At 39.5% G+C, this 21939-nt stretch overlaps 5 protein-coding genes across 5 annotated transcripts; 2 read left to right on the forward strand and 3 right to left on the reverse strand.

The window, feature by feature from the left end:
* The first annotated feature begins 53 nt into the window (after window positions 1-53).
* Window positions 54-5266, forward strand: mettl26 (methyltransferase like 26). The gene is made up of 6 exons (XM_085162473.1): window positions 54-403; window positions 787-949; window positions 2123-2182; window positions 2288-2355; window positions 4298-4376; window positions 4483-5266. The coding sequence occupies exons 1-6, from the start codon at window positions 210-212 to the stop codon at window positions 4537-4539; spliced, it is 621 nt and encodes a 206-aa protein (XP_085018599.1). The 5' UTR covers window positions 54-209; the 3' UTR covers window positions 4540-5266.
* Window positions 3425-8398, reverse strand: wfikkn1 (WAP, follistatin/kazal, immunoglobulin, kunitz and netrin domain containing 1). The gene is made up of 2 exons (XM_085162470.1): window positions 6972-8398; window positions 3425-6853 (listed from the first exon to the last, which is right to left on the reverse strand). Exons 1-2 carry the CDS (start codon window positions 7230-7232, stop codon window positions 5333-5335), a joined length of 1782 nt encoding a protein of 593 aa, XP_085018596.1. The 5' UTR covers window positions 7233-8398; the 3' UTR covers window positions 3425-5332.
* Window positions 8399-9231: 833 nt separating this feature from the next.
* On the reverse strand, window positions 9232-16073 carry LOC146516356 (ras-related protein Rab-40C-like). Its single transcript, XM_085162472.1, has 6 exons — window positions 15236-16073; window positions 15074-15134; window positions 13728-13788; window positions 13532-13609; window positions 11305-11527; window positions 9232-10408 (listed from the first exon to the last, which is right to left on the reverse strand). The coding sequence occupies exons 1-6, from the start codon at window positions 15387-15389 to the stop codon at window positions 10107-10109; spliced, it is 879 nt and encodes a 292-aa protein (XP_085018598.1). The 5' UTR covers window positions 15390-16073; the 3' UTR covers window positions 9232-10106.
* Window positions 16074-16618: 545 nt separating this feature from the next.
* zp3c (zona pellucida glycoprotein 3c) lies at window positions 16619-19346 on the forward strand. The gene is made up of 8 exons (XM_085162471.1): window positions 16619-17261; window positions 17334-17440; window positions 17541-17644; window positions 18139-18322; window positions 18402-18525; window positions 18601-18689; window positions 18775-18848; window positions 19023-19346. Exons 1-8 carry the CDS (start codon window positions 16704-16706, stop codon window positions 19187-19189), a joined length of 1407 nt encoding a protein of 468 aa, XP_085018597.1. The 5' UTR covers window positions 16619-16703; the 3' UTR covers window positions 19190-19346.
* Window positions 18156-21782, reverse strand: LOC146516358 (inositol 1,4,5-trisphosphate receptor-interacting protein). The gene is made up of 2 exons (XM_085162468.1): window positions 21522-21782; window positions 18156-21244 (listed from the first exon to the last, which is right to left on the reverse strand). The coding sequence occupies exon 2, from the start codon at window positions 21230-21232 to the stop codon at window positions 19343-19345; it is 1890 nt and encodes a 629-aa protein (XP_085018594.1). The 5' UTR covers window positions 21233-21244; window positions 21522-21782; the 3' UTR covers window positions 18156-19342.
* Between the last annotated feature and the right edge of the window lie 157 nt (window positions 21783-21939).

A 21939-nucleotide genomic window follows, 5' to 3' on the forward strand; every position in this document is an offset into this window, starting at 1 on the left:
TTTGTAACCTGGGCCCGCCCCGTGTTCTTATTGGATGCGAGATCAGTCACGTGAGGACATGCGGAACTAGACCATTTTCGGTCGAAAAGCAAAACATTCGGGGGTGGTGGATTGAGTGACTCAGTCTGCTGTAACGTTACGCCGACCTGCTGGAGTGGTTTCATAAACTACGCCGTATAAGTCGACTGTTATACCCGGGGTTTGGCACGATGCTGAGCGCCGCCGCCGCGGAAAGGAACAAGGAGCCCATCCTGGCGGTGCTCCGGGATAGTGTGCACACCGGGAGACCCCTGCTGGCTCTGGAGATCTCCTCCGGTACTGGGCAGCATGTCACACACTTTGCTCAGGCCCTGCCGAATATAACCTGGCAGCCATCTGAGTATGATCGCCAGTCTATAGTCAGGTAAACAAGATATGTGTGTATGCGTATAAACTATGAAATACAGATAATATACTGGGACATCTGTGCACCTGTATTAGCTGTTAATATCCAAGAAACGTCAGCGTTAATATTTATCTCTTATATTTATATCTGTTTTTTATTCATCTATTTATATCTGTGTTTATAATCGTACTTTTTATATACGATTGTTTTGTTGTATGTTGAATGAGAACTCACATTTGTCCTCGGGTCAATCAAGTTTCTCTGATCTGATCTAATGCAGGAAATTATAATTAATTAATTGTGTTTTCACAGCAGTTTTATGCTTCGTATTTCTAATACCACTCTACCTGCTACAGAATGATGGCCTGGAGGGTTCCCATAATGTCTTTTGTTTCCATTAGTATAGAAGCATATAGAGCCCGCTATCGGCTGAACAATGTGAAGCCTGCCATCCACCTGGATGCTTCTCTGCCCTATCAATACTGGGGAGGAATCCAGCCAGAGAGCCTCGACCTGGTGCTCAACATCAACATGATCCATATTTCTCCTTTGGCTTGTACAGAGGTAGGACTGCTGATTCAGTGGTTCTCTCAAACTGTGTGGCATGGAGCCACTACTATAGGCATGGAGGACTAAGGGGAAAATGGAGTGATATGACTTATGAAGAGAAAAAAACAAAACAAAGAAACGTTTGATAATGCCATCATGCTGACTCGTTTTCCACTGATATCAACTTGAATCTTTTATTATTTCTCTTAATTAAAAAAAAATAGGGGTCTGGGATTTTGAAGATTTTTCAGCCTGTTCACCACTTAAGTGAACTGTTGTCTCTGGGTTTATAAGTAAGGGGAATTTTATAGCACCTTTCAACATAACAAAATAACCCAAAATGCTAAAACATTAAAACAAACAGTTACTTTTAATAGAGATCCCTGAGTCCACAGATCTCAGGCTCAGAGGGAGAGTTCCAGAGTCACCGTTACAAAAGCTCTGCTTCCTTTAGTTCTCAGCCTTGTATGATGCACATCCAACAGGTCCTGATGACATGACCTTAGGGACCTGCTGTGGTCATATGGATTTATAATTTAATCCTATGGACCTACAAAAGGATCATAAGTTAAAATGTGGTTGATTCCTTTATTAGTAGTAGTAGTAATATTGATGTATTTTGTCCTTTTCAAATGCATATATAAACACATTTCTACTAAAGAAACTCAATTCCTGAAAGGAGAAGCCTAAATTGCTAACATAGTCAAGAGATTTTTCATATTTGCTTAAACTGCCTCTTTGTAACCTTTGTTGAAAAGAGACCCCTGTGACCACGAGTGGTGTAATAGTAACCTAAATGTAGAAGGCTCTCAATCTCATACATACCAGCCACACAACACATTGAAGTTAGCTATAACTGGCTACTATGAAGTGAGGTTCAGTTATGATTAAAGCTGTAGCAGCAAAACTGTTTTGCTTCATTTTGTGATTGTTTTAGATCAATAATTTGCTATTTCTACTATAAAATTCACCTCGTTTGGCTTGACATTGTACTCATTGGCCCTGATATTTTTGGTGCCGTAAGTGTAAAAAATACCAACTGAAGTATGCTTGCACCACAACTCTTCAGATAATCACTTTAAGCCTGCTTCTGCACAATATCTGCCTCACTTATTTCAATAAAACAGAAACCAAAACAAAATGTCCTCCTGCCTGCGATGTGGTTCTTAAGATGTTATCTTCTCTTAGGGTTTATTCAAAGGGGCTGGAGTAATGTTGAAACCTCAGGGCCTTCTACTGACTTATGGGGTGAGTAGCAAAACGACTGGTGTCACAAAACATGACATAGATCACGAGCCATTATCAAGTCTAAACTTAACGTGTAATAGTGACATGTTTTATTGCTTTTCTCAGCCGTATGCAGTGAATGGTCAGATCGTCCCTCAAAGCAATGTGGACTTTGACTACAGCCTACGGCAGAGGTAATGCCATCTGTATTTTCTGGCTCTTTTACAGTTTTGTTTAAGCCAGTCATCTTACGAGGAGGCTTCGGTGGTGGACTGCCTGTCAGAACTACCAGAACATTTCCTGTTAGCCTGCTGTGAAAAGTAAACCTGAGCATTGATATTAAAGGTCAACAGGAGTAAAGGCTCAGTATTCATGCATCATTTGCGACTCTGTCACTCTTGCTTAAATACACCGCTTTCATCACAGCATCTGAGATAGGGTGTCGTAATTGACAGTCAAAAGAATGGTGGACAAGAGAGGATGAGAGTAAAAGGAGATGCAGCTAAATGTTCAGAAATAAGTGTTTGTTGATGGTCTGACTGCTGATACAAGTAGCAGATGAATTCTGAAGCGTACGGGGCTCTACTCGTCTCAGATTCATCCAAGCGATACAAAACTGATTGGACAGCACTTGACAGTGGAAATAGTTAATGAATTAGATCATACTGCATTAGACGTTCGATTTTCGGGCTAGGCCTTCACTTAATCTCAACCCACTTAAGTATGTTTTTCATTTACTGAGGACAACACAGTAAAGTAAAAGCGTGGCAGACGATGTCCAGGGAAGAAACGCAACATTTGACGATTTCTATGGGTTCTTCAGGTTCTTTCATCAAAACGACAAAAACAACACTTAATGTAAAACTGTTTAATATAAAGCTTGTATATATGTGTGTGCGTGTGACCTGCATTTGTGAATTGTGAACCCTTATTGTACTTACTAGTATTGATATTTGTGATATTTAAAAATCAAATGTTAGATGTCATGTTATTAATATGAATAACTCTTCCATTTGCACAGCTTTTGTAGAGATGTGGATCAGAATTTGTCCTCCCTCCTACACTCTTATTTTGAATGGAATTCATTTGCCAGATAGAGACAAAATACACTGCTGACAGCACTGCTGTTCTGTTTAAAATAGTGTAGTGAGCCAGTAACATGCTGCAACAGAAAAATAGGATTCTTGTTTCTTGGTAGTAAGGGGTATATCCAGATTGCTTAGGACTCAAAAGTAGAGAAAATATATATTATTCTTTTCAGAATTTGCTTACAACCATTAACTTGTAACTGATTTATAAATAAGAAGAATATAGTTTTTCTACCTTTTAAGCATAAGCAATCAGGATTTAACACTTATTACACAGGAAGAAACACTGTGTTATATGGTGTAATATCAGTAAAGGGAATTCTTTGCCTGTCTACTGTCATAGTGAAGATGACAGTAAAAATTTTGCAGCAGCCCTAAATAACACATGGATAGTCTATTGTTTCTGTGTGAGCAAAGTGTCTTGAGAAGGAGTCGGTTTGACAGCCTGAATTATTGTGCCAGTTTGCTCATAGAAGGCTTTACACAGTATATTTAAAACCAACTAAGATCATCAGTCTTTTGAAAATGTTTTTCCTTAAGCATGATGTAAGAGCCAATTAAAGGTTAATTTTATTGGTACTGGTAAAATGATTAGAGGAGAAATATACATGTTTGATGTTAAGAATATAATTTCTAGTTAATTTCAAAATACTGTTTTGTTAAAGGTATAGAATATAAAAGTGTGACATTCTAATGCGCTTTTTAGTATTTTGGGCTTCTGGCACACTGTAATTACAACTACGTAATTACGTAGTTGGGGAGTCGGATAAATTAAAAGTTTCAATAAACATATTTTTTGCAAGAAAAGTACCTGGACTTGCTCGCGTTTCAAATGCATGTTGCCGGACTGACTCCTAAAGGTGGTACAGAAGAGTGAAATAGAGACGGTGTGCCGCCACTACACACACAGTAGAATTAATAAACTTGTATAATTGCCAAACTCACAAAATACATGCAAAGAAAATTTTTTTGATTGTTTTTGTAGTTACATAATAAAGATAAGCAAAAGTGACCAGGGGATTTTAAAAATTGTTGTTTAATTTTGCAGAAACCCAGAATGGGGACTCAGGGATATCTCGCTCCTCAATTCTCTGGCACAAAGCAATGGTTTGTACCTGGAGAGAATAGTAAGTAATGAACCCGTTTAAGCAACCAGCATATCTTAAGTCAGCATGCAAAATATGAGAACGGTTTTGTAGTATATTGATTCACTGATGCCTTTTTTTTTTTCAGGTGGACATGCCAGCAAACAACAAATGTCTTCTTTTCAGGAAGGAAAGTTTGGTGTGAAGCATCCTGATGCAGGATGGTCAAAATGCCTTAACTTGGAGCTCAGATACATTGCCAAATTTTCAAGAGCCGTAAACGGATCATGTTTTCTCCACATTTTAACACATGCTGGTATTAGATTAACTAAGTTAATGTAAACTGTTGTGCTCAAACCTATAACCTATATTCTTATGTATTGCACATGAGTTAAATTAATAAATCTCAAAAACACGTTGCCTTTGTGCTATATATTCTTTAAGACAATGGCCTATTCTTTTTTTGTTTTGTAAGCGTGAAACTGACTTAGAAGTGCTTTGAAGAGGGAAAAATTAAGAGAATATACTGTACTTTATATGAAATAAAAGACATTTTTTATGAAACAAAGATGGAGAAACGAAAGTGAAGAGCAGAAAAAAATAACATTAGCAAAAGTAATTATAATACAGATGTCTATTTGTTTAGTATTACAAGCTAGGGATGTGTGCAACATGATCAACATGTGTGTCTGTTATCTTGGCTGCTGTTTTCACAATGCAAAGTTCACAAATAAGAAAAAAAATCTTAAACCTATTTGAAAACAGCAATTTAGCATTAGTATTAATACAATGGGAATCAACACATCTGGAATGTTATTATATCTGTGTTGGAATAAAAAAAAAACTCATACCTACATCAGCATGCAGTATTTAACTTGTTCTACTCTGTTTTGATAAATAGTTATTAAATATCAGCTTTTCTGTTGCAGTTCTGATGCTTGTCTTCATTTCAAACACGTACATCACTAAAACGCATCTGTGGACAGAACGAGTCTAAGTCATAGTAAGGTGTCACAGGCCTTTTTACCCAGAGCATCACGCAGCTTTTTCAGCCTGCGTTCATTTATGGCTCTTACATAGCTGTCTGAGTGGATGATAGCCATGCCGTCCTGCACCATACCCATCACCAGCAAAGGGTTTTCCTCAACAGTGATGTTGGGACAGGGACAGCTCCAGTCTATCTTAGCAATAGTCACCTCCAAATGTTTGGTATTGAAGAAAGTCAAGCCCATCTTCTCGTCCCTCAAGACTTCTTCCAAGCTAAAACGGGCTAACCCAGAGTCCAGATCCTCGACAAGCTCTGTCAGTCGGCCCACAATAGCAAAGTCACTGCGGCATAAGCTGGGCACCATTTTCCCCTTCACACGACAGGTCTTGCAAGGCTTCCTTTTTGGTTGCGGGCAGTTGGCCTCACACTCCTTTTTGGTGTGGAAGTTGTTGGTATTCCCATGGCAGCCACCATAGACAAAGGCTTGGCACTGTTTTGTTATGGAATTCCAGGACCAGCGTGCCTCCCAAGCTTTACAGGGACCTTGAACAGCAGGCAGGGAGCAGATCCCCATGTCTTCTCTCTGGCAAGAGGCTTTGCACTCTTCATAAGTCTCAAATCGGTTTCGGCTGTCTTCGCATCCACCACTGCTAAACGTCACACAGGAGCCCAGCTTGCTGTCATAATACCAGTCAACGTGACGCTCTCCACTGCACACACTCAGGTCGACTTCCGCCAGGCAATCTGCTGGAGAGAAAGGCCGTCCCATGGGCATCTCAGGATCATCAGAGAAGTCATCATCTGACCGGCGAATAACAGACAGAGGATAGTCTGCGCGAAGAACTCCTGCAGAATTCCGTGCTATACAGGTGTAGATGCCGGTATCCCAAACCTGGGCGTTATAAATTACTAGCTGTCCAATATTGGTTATAACCACATTGCCATACATCTGATCAGGCCTCATGACAAGGCGTTCACGCCGGTCACTTTGCTTTTCCCATGTTACATCTGGTCTGGGGACTCCAATGACATCGCAGTGGAAGTTGACTGTGCCTCCAACATAGATGGACTGGTGGTGAGGGTTGGAGTACAGCGTGGGAGGCATGGGATCCTCCTGGGAGGATGTTGGGGTTGGGTGAACTGTAGTGTCTTGAGGCAGGGGGCTGGTGGGAGGGCCAGCGAGGTAGAATCGACAGGGGACCACAGTTAGAGTCACCCCCCGGATGCAGGCTTCTGCATCCATATAGCAGCGGTTGAAATAGGTGAGGCCATCTGATGCACAGGTGAAGTTGGGTTCCTTCTCACACCGATCCTGGCATTTACAGATGGGTTGTCCATCCCAGATGTCACAGGTTGCTCCCTGCTGGCTGCAGATAAAGCCCTCACAGGTAGCTGTGGAGGCGGAGGTAGCATCACCTTTCCCTTCACCCTGTTCATGTGGCAGAGCAGGGGTGCCATCAGAGAAACGAGCAGCAACACAACTGTTGAAGCCGCACACATTGGTGCAGCATTTCTCAAAGTCAGCACAGTCCTGAACGTACAATATAAAAAACAATAAGCATTTTAACATTTAAATGAACAAATCGCAAAATGCTGTGATGAATAAAAGATTTTCTTATATTAAAATGAACATTTATAGATTAACTCACCTCATCGATGTCGCATTCCCTCTCACATGTGCTTTGTGCATCAACCCAAAGATTAGCGTTCAGCTTGTTTGGACAAAATCCTTCGTGTTCAACTTTGGTTCCTGCCACACTTGCACACAAAGAGACCTCGAGTAAATCGCAAAAAAGGAGAGTCAACAAATATGCACGTGTCCATCGTACTTTGCTTGAGTTTGGTGCACTATGGCAATTTGCACCCTTTATGTGGCTATCCGCGAGGAACTGTAGGGGAAAATTACGCATATTTGACCTTTTGTATGAGTAGACCACCAAGTAATTCCATTCCAACTTTGGGTCTTCACAACAGGAATACGATTATTGTCGATTTTCAAATGCGTCCGCCCTTTTTGTGCGTAAACGTGCGCTGAGTCACTTTTCTTTGCGCAGAGAGAAAAGTTGTATTCCCAATGATCAACACGAGTTCCCGTGCGCTGGACATTAAATTACCCAAATGTTTCCAAGTAATAAATAATAGGCTGTGTAAAATATTCGCCTTGGTAATCAAAACTTGTGCAATACTGAGGAAAAATCGACGTGTGTTTTGTCGAGCAGCTAGACAAACGAGCTGAACTGCACAATGAGCGGACAACGCAATATCAGCTTTTCAGCGTGAGAATGGAGGTGGAAAGGGCAGTCCCTCTATCCGCCCCCATGGTCGTCCAGTGTCTCAAACTTTTATGAAGCAGCACTATGCGCTAAGCAACTGGACAAACATTGTAAAAACATCAAAGAAAACGTGTAGCCGTGGTTTCAAGCTGTCTCACCAAGCGTGCACAGACATACACATTCCGGTGAGAAATCCAATGTTAAATGTGTCCAGACAGAATTTATAGAGATGGCAATTGTAAAAGAAAAAAAGAAAAAGGTTAACTTGCTGTTTAATTTCATGAGAGCCGGTAGTTATTGTTCTTATTCTTTGTTTTTTTGTAAGTTACATTCAGATGTTATACACGTTATATTTAAGCAGGTTCCGTGCACATATGAAAAGGAGAAAAATGTAATAAGTCGTCGGTGGCGCAGGGCGGAAAGCGTGAAAACCAAACACGGGGCGTGTCGCATCATGTCTCGCAAAACATGTTGTTCACGTCCTCCTTGTCTAGACTTGGGTCACTTTACTACCATCCCTCATTCACGCGGAGTTCAGAGATGCCACGGTCAGGTGGGAAGACATAAAGCGCCACATTTTCATCTGTGTGCGAATCATCTTTGTCTCGCTCCAGCTCAGAGGCAGAAGCAGAAGCAGCTCCCCTCGTCTTTTCATTGGAAATGACCCTGCAACCTTTGGGTGACATTTGACCGCTGTGCATTCATGCGCTCCTAGCCATGTTAGACCGATATCCAAAGCTGGCCAATACCAAGAGAGCAGCTAATCAATTCAACCCCCTCACGGGATTTAATGCCTCTGACCTGACAAAGAGGACAAAAATACTCCCACAATTCCCACAGTGAACTTGATAAATGTCTGAATGAATTTTTTCCCCCCAATCTAGAGCACACAAGTAAATGAAAATAAAAATGCAACTCCTTAGTTTTACTCTTTATTTTGACTGTTTTTGATGGAGACAAAATAAGAATTAAGGCTTCATCCCAATACACAGCGCTGATAGCAACAATCATTATCAAACATTTACATATAGTGCTTTAGATGTTCACCCAAGAGTTGTTAATCCATTGTTCTGGTCTCAATAAATCACATAGAACAGGAGCCAATAGCAAACATGCACCAATTTTTGTAGCCCCCCATTATCCAAATACATGTATTTAACCATGAAAATGCTGAGGTGGGAATTCACCAATGTTCTTTGAACGTGGAACAAAAACAAGAGTACAGATCAAAATTAAAATATTTGTTTAGATTGTTCAATTAATAAAAGAAAACATCAGTAGCCATGGTTAAAATACTTAACATCCTTTCTGAAATCTTTATCCAACCTTACATTGTGCTTGCATTATATCCACGGCACGACTGTAAGTTCTTCTAGTATTCACACACATTTAACAATGCTGGAAAACTGCAGAAGTGCAACCAAATGTATGAAACTACTAAAGAATATTCCAACCACCAATTATTACAATCTCAAATATAACCACATGGCCACAGAAAGGTAGGTGAATACTGTTTTACATTCAGAAATACATATCATGTATATAAAATATCTGCAAAGCAACCAAATTAAAAGATTCTTCTCACCAACGCCCGTTACAGTTATGAAATATTAAGAACCAAGACACAAATGTTTAATGTTTTTTAAGATTAAACCCCCAAAATGAGCAAACAATCTGTACATGTTTTTGTACAAGGTTTTCTAATGAGCACAGAGAAATTGTTTAATAAGTTAACAGATTAAAACTGATCACGCTCTGGTTTAATCCAGTTAAGCAGTGATCCAAGAAAGAAAACAAGCTTTAGAGGTGTAAAAAGTCAGAGCAAGTAAACAGTTGTCTGAAAAAATGACTGATGGAGATACAGATTAAGTAATGCCTCGACTAACATCATCTCTCAGTTAATAAATCCTAAATTCTCTTTAAGCCCTTGGCTGCTTGTAAAAAGATTTTCTCATGACATTCAATCTTATTTTAAAAACTGTGAATTTTGAATAAGTTATGACAACTGAGGCTGGAAAAAAATGTCAATGACAGACAACACTGAAGCAGGTCTCCCCCAAACATTCAAAACAAAACAAGCATAAGAAATTCCTTCCCAAGACAATCACCACAGAACAAAACAAGAGCACGTAATGTATTTACAGTTTCAAGTCCGATTTTAAATACCAATAAACCTTAAAAAAAAGAAGCCCCTCTATTTGTTTGTAGTGTTAACCGGTGAGTTGTAATCCTCGATTCACATGTGTTGGTCCCAGGGGAATCTTATTCTACTTGATCACAGTGAGCCTCTGTAGTAGAGTACAGGTAAACGAACATCCACAAGATGGCACCAGCACGCGGAAAGAGATAACAGAAACCAACCATCCAAGTCAGTTCCCAAAAGGTCAAGGAAAGTTCACAGCTATATCCATTGCTGGCAGGCCTCCGTACTTTTCTCTGGCCTCATGACCTCTTGGAGCAACAACACTTTTAACACTGGCTCTATGGAGGAACCATCAGTCTGCTCTTTCACTATGATATCTTACAGTTTCCTTTAGGGGACAATGACGAGCTCTTTGGAGGACTCTGTGGAGGCCTGAAGGACTTTGAGCGCTTCAGGCTGTTAGCTTTGCTTCCACCACTGCTACCACCTGAGGCGGCACTGTTAGCCACAGAGTAAGAGCGTCCATGCATCATGACTGCATTCATGCCATTGGCCATGGAGAAAGACTTTAGGTGGGACTTGATGGCCACAGGGAGGGGAAGTTTGTCAATGAGGTGCACCGGTGTGCAGGAGACGATAGAACGGCAGCACAGATCTTGCAGACTGAAGACTGTGGAAACACAGGAATATGGATGAGCACGTGTCAGAGATCTGCAGTACTTATTAAGGCTTTTCATTGTATCCATAAAATTTACTAAGCAAGAGAATATTCTGCGTAACAAGAGATAGAATTAAAGATTTTTACTCCTGCAAACTTCAGTGTAAACTGTGAATATACATAAACCAGACTATTCTGAATAGTTTACCCAGAATTAGTATCTTAACTAATACTTTTAAAATAATAATCTTATATTTTCTCCATTTGGGAAAAAACACACTTGTGTTGTCATGACATTCAAAAAAAAAAAACAACTACATAAAATGTAATTATGTAAATGAGAGTATATTTAATAAAACAAAAACTGTACAACAGAGAGCATTTTTAATACAACATAAATAAAAATCTTAGTTTTCTTATCAAAGAGCTAGCTTGATTTATGTAGGGGCACAGTAGAGACTACTACGCAGTAAATGCTATGAAAACTATTGGCAGAAATGCAGACGACAATGTAGAGATCACTTCTTAAGTCTTATCTCTTCTGCCTTTGAGGAAAATTAATGGCTACCTAATATTTATTAGGTCCAAGTTCCTACGATAAGCAGAGTTTCACCTTTGATCAAAAAAGTAATCCAGACACACCAGGCACAAGTATAAATGCAAACAATGATGATGTGCACTACAGTGTATGATGTTCTGGGATTCAACACAGGATTCAGTACTGAAACTGATTTATTCACATCTGAGTAATAGAAGAAGAAATCTCGCAGCAATGCATCTACATGATCCACTTTCTGGAAGGATTTGTGTAACTATTACACAAAGAAAAACAAAACAAAACAAAAAAATGTTTTCTCCCAAGTCTGGTTAGAAAAAATAAATAAATAAAAATATAGTAACCAGCTCACCTCTATTGGGCCTCCAGAATTTCTCCATCCCATGCCTCATCAGCACGATGCGTGAAAGCTCTGTGAAGGACTCGATGACGTTGAAGTTGCAGAGCGGACTGACCTCGAAGAACGTCATGCTGTTCTTTTCTGCGTAAGCTCGTGCCTGCTCCGTTGGAACCTGCCGCTTGAAAGCCAGGTGAAGCCGGTTTCCCACAAGAATTCGGGGCACACCTGGGGCATGCTGAAGGAAACAATATAATGTCACTGTAAAACTCGACCTGTAATATGATACATGTGGACCAACATTAATAGTGGGTGCTGCAGTGATAGGCTAACTGTTGCTTGCATGCTTGGATAAAACACTGTCTGGAAGTTCCACAGATTTACAAACCAATGAGACAGATGGTTTGTTACACAGAACCATCGAGGAGACATCTATCTATTGTAATACCTAAAGACGTTATTATCTAGGTTCTCATAATTAACTCAACTGCCCACATAGGGATGGGTACCGGTATCCGGTGCCATGATGGCACCGGTTCTGACATAAACGGTAGTAACCAGACCGAAAAGCAGCGCACATTTCGGTGCTTTTTTTTTCCTGAGATGTCACACACTTTGAATTCTAGCCAATCATTTTACATTTCCAAGGATAGTAGGCGGGCCCAGGTACGTACGTTCTTGTAGAGCAGCGCTACAGATTAAAAATGCCCAAGGCAAAGCGGTCAAAAGTCTGGCTGTACTTCACAGCAAAATATGCAAACTCAGCAGCCTGCAACAAGTGCTTTAAGCTGATACTGTGATACTGTCAAAGGAAGTAACACCTCAAATCTGATGAAACACCTGGCGACGCATAGCGTTTTTGTTTTTTTTTAAGCCGAAAAATGTGCCGTATTTGCTAGCTTGCTGCGAGACCTCACACCGAGCGCATCTACGACCTGGAGTTAGCAACATTCCCCAAAAATCCGAAGAGTAGAGTCCTGGCCCCTAGCCCTGCCAGTGTAGCAGAAATGATGAGGATGATGATGGCAGCAGCAGCCGTTCTTCTCTGCGTGAGTAGCTTAATGTTGTTCGTGTGTAATTTACGTTGAGTAGGCTAACCACGTTATTAAATTAATGCATGTAAGGTGAACTAGCAAACACCGTAGTAGTTACTGTCTTCTTGTTTGATGGCAGATACTCCCTTCACCCTGGCCAAAAAGGCTAAAATGACCAAAGAAAAAGTGGAAAACAGCTAAACATGAGAGGTTTTTGGACAAAGTTTGTGTTTTTTCCATTGTTTAAGCTCTGCTTCCAGCCAAGAGTGATACCATATATGCCCTATAGCTGCAGAAAAGGCTAACATTGTTATATTTTTACAAAAAAACAGCTGAACATGAGAGGCTTTTGGACCAATTTTGTGTTTTCCATTCTTTAAGCACCGGTTTGAGCACCGTTTAAGCACCGGCACCGTTTCAAAAGTACCGGTTTGGCACCGGTATTGGATAAAACCTAAACGATACCCATCCCTATGCCCACATCAACTGTGATTTGGCAACAAGTACATGGTTTTCAACAAGGATTCTCTCTGGACCACCCTTACAAGGTAATAATTTAAAAATCTACACACAAATTCAAAAGTATTTTCAAACCAGGTTTCTTTTAATTGCTTGAAATGCGAGTCTCTTTCTCTCCAGTCCAGTTGAGTTGTGAAATATCTGTCCCATTACCACAGGGTTTTGCTGAAAATCATGTAATGATGTCGTTGCTGTATCATCAGTCAAGTTGGGTTGTGAAACGTCCGCTATATTACCACATGGTTTTGCTGAAATACTGGTTTGTTTAAGCTTGAGCTACATTAAAGTTTTCTTCAATTGAAAAACTTAATAAATAAATACGTTACGCTGTCATACCCGTCATCAGTGCAGAGACTGAGATAGATGGCCTTGTCAGTGCTGCTCGTTTTCCTAAAATTCATTTTTAAATTTGCCTATCTTTTTTTTTTTAATTACCAATATAAGTGAAGTTAATTTTGGTGCCTAGTTGCCTGAGGTTAAGGTTAGTAGCTGGCACTTGCATAACAGACGGTACATAAAGTACACACTATTAAAAGAGGTTGTAACAATTTGCTTACATAACTGAAATGTTTATAAACAGCACTCTGATACACACTCTGCACCAGAGATTAAAAAAAGAGGGGACATCATGCATCTATATATGCTTCCAGTATTTCTTTGTACTCCAGAGATTAGCTGAAGGAAATTACCTCATCAATTTCTCTGATCCAACGGTCAATGCCATCAAATGACCAGCCATTCGTGATGTCATACACCAGCAGGATGCCCTGTAGAAGAAACATTTATTTATTAACATAAATATTGAATTCCACAATAAGAAAAAAAAAAAAAATATATATATATATATATATATATATATATATTTCTAATGGCTTTTCCAGTCACCTGTGCTCCGCGAGAGTAAGACCTGAAGATGGTGCAGAATCTGCCTTGACCTGATGTGTCCCTGTTGAAGAGGCACATAAGCACAAGCTAGAAAAATAGGCCTACTCCAGGTTTGTTCATTTCTACAGCCATTACCAGCTTAAAACACTCTGCAGAACTCTTGAAATGCCTCTTATTTTCAAGAGAGATGGGAAATGGATGCAGTGATTTTTTGTAAAGTGCATACATGGAAATACAGTGTATAATATAATGAGTTTGAAAGTCAACGTTTGGCATAACCACCTTTACTCTTAAACATAGCCTGAACTCTCTTAGGGAGCATTCTTGTAATTCCTTTAGTTCAGGTATAGTTCTCCAGGGTTTTTAGGAACATCCCAAAGCTCATCTTTGGATGCTGGCTGCCTTTTGTTCATTTCTATGTCAACATGATCCCACACTGGTGATGAGAATTTGAACAAAACATCTACATTAATCCCTCCATGAGCCTTGTTGGCACTGATTTTTAGTGCAGTTCTTGTGTAATTTGGCACACATCAGCTTTATCTCCCTGTTTTCCTGACAGCCACTCTTCCACTAAGCCCATTTTAGAAGAGGTTTTGGTGTAAAATAAATGGATCAACTGAAAGGCCAAATGCATATATCATGTGATGTGTCAGGTCTTTGCTTTCTACTTATTTCTTAAAGACATAACTTTCAGATATTGTTCATCAGGTGAAAATATTTTTTAGGCCTGCTACTCCTTGTTTTGTCCTGCACTGGTTTAACTCCCTGAATTTTTTAAAGAAGTACTACACAACATGCTCTGATATGCGAGGTTTTCATCTAATCACTTTTGGAACCACCTTGTTGGGGAGAAAAATACTACTGTATGCTTGTCAAAATGTATTCTCTTTGGCATTTTTGGTAGATTACTAAAGAAATTAATTAAATTCTGTGTGTTTTGCAACAGGCTGCTCGTTTTAAAACGTGTTAAAGATACAATTTAAAATCACTTCTTTATCAAGTTGTCTTTTGTGGAGACAACATTAGTCCAACCATTTAGTTAAAAGCATTTTTAATGCTTAGATGATTCATAAATCAGTTTCAAATGGCTTGACATACAAAAACAACAAACACAAAACAAAACAAAGAACAACATTCCTCTAAAAATGTGCAGGCACAAGGAGTGGAATAAACGAGTGAAAAAGCAGCCAGTGTTTAAAGAAAACTTTGAAAGACCCTCTGAAAGCCTAGAGAACTACTGCCAGAACTGAGGGGTTGCTCAATAATTTTTCTCATTATTATTCTTAATATTATACATTTATGTTAAAATAGTAATAATAAAAATAAAGAAATGAAAAACTTACCAAAGCTCAAGTTTCACTCTCCTCCCATCCAAAAGAATTGTGGTGGTCTTGTAATCAATTCCTAATATCACACATAATCCAACACAAATCACATTACCGTTGGTCATATTTGGCTTTAAAGTCATCTCAAAATAATAAAGAAAAATCGATATTGATATTTACCACTGCTATACGCATAGGGAGACTCTACTGATCCGTCTTGCAAGCTGTCCAAGATTTCCCCCTTTCCAACATCGCTGTCTCCAACCAGTAGAAATTTCAGGAGATAATCGTAGCTCTTGACAGGACTACTCTGAGTCCCCATCATCCCACGCATTGGTTCCGCTTTACAGAGAGCCTTTTAAGCTCACCAGGCATCCACTGGAGAAACCAAGCAGTCCCCGAGTGCGGTACCGAAGGGAAGACGACCGCGGCTGGGCTTAGCTAATGAGTTAGCTTGTGCACTACTTACGATTTAAGTTAACTATTACCTTTTACTTCGCACACACTTTGAAAAATGCAGCTATTTCGTTATTCCACTGAATGCAATGGAAAAACAACCCCGCGATTTAGCACTAGAACCCCAATTTAGTTCCCGTTGATGTAACGTCAATATTAACTGATCTAAACAACCACGGGTGCTAGCTGGCTTGTTAGCTAGCCACCTAACAAAAACGACAGTTACGCATTCTACTACAAACTACAAGTACAAAATAAAAACGACTCTGTTTTGTCCTACATATAAATGTACTCTAATAAAATCAAAAGGCGATTTCTTCCCTTTGTTTATAAAGAAAATACCTACGAGGAGTATTCCACTTTGAAGCAAAACGTACATCCACAGTGTACTGTACTATGTACTATGTTGGAACTTCCTGGTAAGGAACTGCGTCACCATCATCAACTGCGTCACATCCTAGCACGATTTAAAGTTATAAAATTACAACAACAACAAAAATTATACTTTAAATCACAATTTCCTAAATACGATACGGTTATGAATTATCCAAACATGTGGACTCGTAAAAAGTACGATATGCATCTGTATGAATACTATGAATTAACCGAACATAGGCAACTCCTGCTAAGTTGTAGCCCGTGTTGATTTAGCCAGAAGCTAAATAGAAGCCAGAAGTTAAATGAACACCGTTTCCCTGTATGTAACAATTTGGTTGTGAGTATAATTTAGCTTTCAATTTGGGGAAACCACCAACAGACCAACATTAAAAACATAATAAAGAAAAATGGTGTCAAACTGTCAACCAGAAAGAAAATGTGAGAAATGTAATTGAATGTGTCGCTTTATTTTGACCATGTTTAAATAACAATAAAAAAATAAATAAACAAAAAACACAAGCAAACAAAACAAAACAAATCATAAGCAAAAAAATATCATCATAAAAACATATAAAAAGGATTAGGAAGAAGCATAATTTAACAACACCTGCTTTCCACTTAAAAAAAAGCTGATTATTGCTCACCACCACTCATTGGTTGGTACTGATTGTCATTTCTGGCAGGTGTGTGAATTCTTTCTGAACTGAAGGATACAAAAGCTGGCTGAAACACTGCCATCATGCTGAACTTTATTAGGTGAAGGACCAGCAGTGCGAGGCAGCCACTGGAATTTAAAATAATAGTAGTAATAGTAATGGGGCTGATGCATGCTGGGTTTTTATTTCTGCTGTTTTGGTCTGCCTGTTTTCAGTTTATAGATAAAGCGGAGTATGGTGTGTTTGGGCAAGATCCTGAATTAGACCAGGAAAAAATGGAGACAGTGGCAGATGAAGACGAAACAGAAGATTCTGCACCTAAAGATATACTCAAGAGGAGTGCATCGCATGGAGATTTTTCAACACCTGAAGCAATGAAGTTACCCAAGTATCTCAATGTCCCAGCCTCCTATGACCGAAAGCAGCTTTTCAAGCCAGAAAGAGGAGTCAGGCCCCTTCCTGAATGGGCCAGGAAAATATTGCTTGCTAGTGCTCCTGCTGCTCCTGTAACTGGAGGAGCAGAAACGGGCAGAGACAATATGGTTGAAATTTTGTGCCATGTGGATAAAATGTATGTAAGAATCAGGAAAAGGGTCTTCAAATCCAGAGATGCATACAAATATTTGAAACTTGGTACATGCCCCGTTAACCAAGAAAATGAGCACTATTACTACTTTCTCTACTCTTTTGTAACTGGCTGTGGATTCAAGAAAGAGGTTGGTGAATATCCTAATGTATTTGTTTCATATTTTACTGTGACAAACCAAATGGAAATGTTTATGTTCCAGAGTCATGCAGATTACTTGTCCATCAGCAATGTTCTCCGCTTCAGACAAACCACTCCAGTTTTAAGGGAAATGCCATTTGAAATTCCTCTGCAGTGTCGGTTTCCCAGGTAAGATCTTTTTTTTTTTTTTTTTTTTTTTTTTTCTTCCAATCAGCCAAGTGTCCTTAATTTTAAATTGTCTCCAATTAATTCATTTTAACTATTGCAGGTTCTTTCACTCATACAAAGTTGGCTTCCACCCCAAACTGCGAGGAGGAACAGTTTTCAGAGCACTGAAACCAAAAAGAATTTTCAGCCTCACCCTTGTAGATGGTAAACATTCTAGATTAAATTTCATTGCTGTCCACAATTTGAATTCTTCAAATGGTAGGCCTTAAGTATGTTTTAAAGTAAAGACTTTCAAATATGGCTGGTAACACTAAATATTAAACTCCCAAAGTCTTCTATCAAAGTGGAAAGTAGCATCCAAACCTTTTTAATTCTAGGTATGAGTGAGGAAATAGAAATTTGACAAGCCTTTCTGTACAAGGACATTGTTTTAGAAAGTACACCAGAGACAAGTTTAAGTTCAAGCAAATGTTTATTGTATATACCACAACAGCTGCCTGTCTTTTTTTTATTTTGGCATGCAAATGTACACTATGGAGCTACGACAGCATCCATACTGGTGAAAGCTTAGGGAAGGATAAAATGTTCCACAAACATTTTTCAGAACTCATCACAATGCACTCAGTTAGCCAAACATATGCAGCAGCCTGATTTATTTTTGCCTTTTATTGTGCTTTTCCACTTTCACCCTACTAAAGTGTCTGGAAATAATGTCACTGGGACCAAAATCTACACCTTGGGACAGTCGATGTACTTTGAGGCTAGTGTACTTTACCACACAGCAAGCTCTAGAAATAAAAGGCTCTACATCAACAAGTGCTTCATGACCCCTTCCAGCAACCCAGACTTGACTCCTAAATATACAATCGTTGACAACAATGGGTAATAATTTTACAGTATCATAATTAAAACTGGGGTGACTTGCTGGCAGTGGATAAACCTGTCTGATCTCCAATTCTAGCTGTATGATTGATGGCAAGGTGATGCTACAGTCAAAGTTCCTTACTGGTAGCTCGAAGATGGTCCAGAGATTGACTGTGGGAGCTGTCATCTTCAAGGACCGTGCTTCCATGATCTCATCACAGGTAGCCTCAATAGGTTGTATAGAAATGGATGCCATGAAATGCATTATGTAGACACTAAATGCAATGTCTCTTTAGGAACAGTACTTGCACTGTGAGCTCTTTATGGGGTCACCTACTCCAACTCGTAATTCGAAGGCTTGTAACTATGATCCAGTGACTGGACGGTGAGTTGGCTAAACTGAAATTCTACAAAGTGTTACGTTTGTGCTTGCTGTCATCAAATCTTTTGACCCCTGCTTTGTGTTTTAGCTGGAAAGAGCTCTACGGGCATGACACTGTGTGCGCTTGTTGTGAATCAACTTGTTCGTCACCACAGCAAAGGGGTAATTTTTAAATTTACATGAGATGCAATAGCTTTTCACTCAGCTAAGCTTGGCTCATTGCAAGTTGAATGAAGTCTTTTTGATGCAAACTGACAACCAGACAGTCTTGCAGAACACTGAAGGCATGAAAGTGGTCTCACATTTTAAACTTTTTTTTTTTTTTTTCTCCACCAGCTTCTAGGAAGATAATCTCAAGTCACTCTTGGATGGTTGACTTGACCAGTGAAGATGAACATGTGAAGTCTGAGCCCAAGATGAAGTCCCGTGATGCTGGCATGTTCAACTTGGATGACCCCGATGCAGAAAAACATAAGGACTTCCCAAACAATTGGGACCAATAATTTAATGTTTAAATGATCAGAATTGTTTTAAAAATAGAGGCTTTATTTCTTGAACTCTGCACAGTATGACATTACTTTATGAATGTACAACAATTTGTTTACTGTCAATGGTTCAATTGAAAATTAAAACTAAATTGCACTGTCTTCAAATGTTCAGTTTGCTCTTTCGGTATATTTTGCGTAATCATCAACCATCATGTATGCATTTCTAAGCATCTCCTGGAAATGCGTCATAGCATTCCTGTACATGCAATTATGTACCACAAGAGGATGGAAGAGATTCACTGGCTTTGCTCTGATTAATTCAGCAGGAAGTTCAATAACCTCAGTTAAAGAATTGCCAATGAGAATGTGTTTCAGTACCTTTTTCTCAAGGCTTCTTTCTATAAAGGCTAGCAAGTCTCGTAACCTAGAATCGACACAGTTTGCGTTCCAGTGTCTTGGGTCTGTGGTGAGAAGCAGATGCATTAGGGCCGTTTTGAAATGAAAATCCTTCAGAGCACTACTTCCTGTCATTGCCGTCTGCCTCTTGTGAAGGAAACGTGCAATTTCAAGTGCTTGAATATGACAAGCATTTTCAGGCAGGCGTTTCGAGAGATGTTCCAGGAGATGGTCTTCATAGCTGGTTAAGGATAGTCTCCAGAAAGTATCTAAATCACTTGAGGACCAAGGTGTAATGAAAAAATAAGCATCATTATTAAATGTAACCACGGGGTTCATACTAAAGGTGATCTTCTTGCCTGACTTGAACCTGATCACTAGAGCACCAGGAGCATCAATATAGTGAATATTGAGCTCAAACTCATACTTGTGTGAAATCAGTCTCCATGCTTGTTTTATGGTGCTCTGAAACCATCTGGAGACCAGTGATTTTGACAAGAAAGGAGTGTTCTTCGAGCACAGAAAACCATCACAAACCTCGGTAATTTCTGTCCTTATGTTCTCATTGTGGTCAGAATGCAACAGGCAAACCATATCCTCATCTGCATCAGAGGTCTGACAGGGGCAATCTTGGATTTTCTTATTTTCCAAAAGCTTTATTTGACCGCACACTGGCATATTTGAAAAATCCCTCCCTTTGTGGTTACAGAGCTGAATGTGAAATTTAAATGGCTTCGGTGGGGTCAAAGGGACAATGATATTACAGGCACTGAGCATCTGAAAGTCCTCAATCACCATACTGCCATTTTTACCACATATGGTCCTCATAGCATCTAGTAGGTCATTTGAAAATCCTTCCAGAAACTCATCTTTCCTCCATTTTTTTTGAGATGATTCTTGAACGTATTTAGCATAAAAATCGTGAAGAGTGCCGATGTCTGGTAGCTGCACTTCATCAGCAGCGCACGTCACAGGGGAGGCTGCTACTTGTGTCGTTTGGGAATTCCTATTCAGGTATTTCCAACAGAAACGGATCATGGAAATGACTGAGAATGTGTTCCAAATGTACCAGAGGTAATCTCTTTCCCATTCTGCAATTGAGTTCTCTGAGGTTTCATTTTCTGATGTCTTGACATTTTTAAAAGGTGTGTCTTGTCCTTTGGAACTAGATATTTCCTTCTCAGGTCTTGCATGCTGCCCCTGTGGTTTGCCAGGGTCTCCAAAAGAGCTGTCAGTATGGATATCTTTTCCCTTTAGCTCATTAGCATCTTGTGATGCCTTTAAAGCAGCCTCGGGTTCAGCATTATAATCTTTAGGCACACTTGGATCTGATTTAGCTGTGGATCGGCCCCGTAGTAATTCACGATTGGTGCCATGTCCTTCTGACTCTAAAAGTTTGTCTTTTTCAGTGACGTTTTGATCCGACTTCTGTTCATCATGAAAGTTTCTGTCATCTTCAGTCTCATTTTTGTCTGTGTGTATTTTCTCACTGACAGGTGGCATTTCCTGGTCGAGTTTCTCTTCCTCTCTCAGCAGCTTCTCTTCATGCCTTTGCATGTCCTTGTTGACAATATCGTCCCATTCCTCAACTCCAGGGTCATCCCTTGGACACATTAGGAGACCGAGACCCACCACAAACACTCTCAGCAGAGTTTCTTGCATCGTCAGTATTGTCTATGAGTGAATTAAATGGCAGCATTCAGTCAATTATAAAAATGCATGTGATTAATTAGTGATTAATAAAACAAAACACTACTGAATCTAAAACCTTGCAATTATCCATTAAAATAATTCAAAAACAATGTTCCTGCTAGCAAATTCTACAGTGATGCAAGAAAACAGAGAACGAAGCAACTTCCTCTCTTTACTTATTTCTTTCTGTTGTTACTTTATATGCTAAATACTAGATTACTTTTTGCACATGACATTAAAGGAGTAGAAGAATACGCACCAGAAAGTGTGTTTATCTCAATAATGCAAGGCACCGAATAGGTACAAAGACGGAACTAAGAGATCAACCTTACACAGCCGCAGCTTCTGTGATCTCTTCCTATTTTAGATGTAGGTTGCCTTCTGTGACTTATTTCCTGCACACCCTGCCCATGTGCTCTGCTGTGACACCTTCCTGTGCAATAGACAGAAGAAAAGATAGCACAGACTTCCTGTCATTTCAACTGCAATTTCAAAATGTTAGAATTGAGCAATTACTTTGAATCGTTTAGACAGTTTTTACCAGTAAGCAGTATGAGGTTGTTTAGATCATTTCATAGTATACTATGAAATGAACGCATTTGGCCACCTACCTTTGTTCAAATAAAAACAATGGTGTTTTATATGCATGAATGGCAGAGAGTGCCTCTGTCTTTTAT

Source organism: Neolamprologus multifasciatus, chromosome 6 (assembly GCF_963576455.1).
Source record: "Neolamprologus multifasciatus chromosome 6, fNeoMul1.2, whole genome shotgun sequence".
NCBI classification, from domain to species: Eukaryota; Metazoa; Chordata; class Actinopteri; order Cichliformes; family Cichlidae; genus Neolamprologus; species Neolamprologus multifasciatus.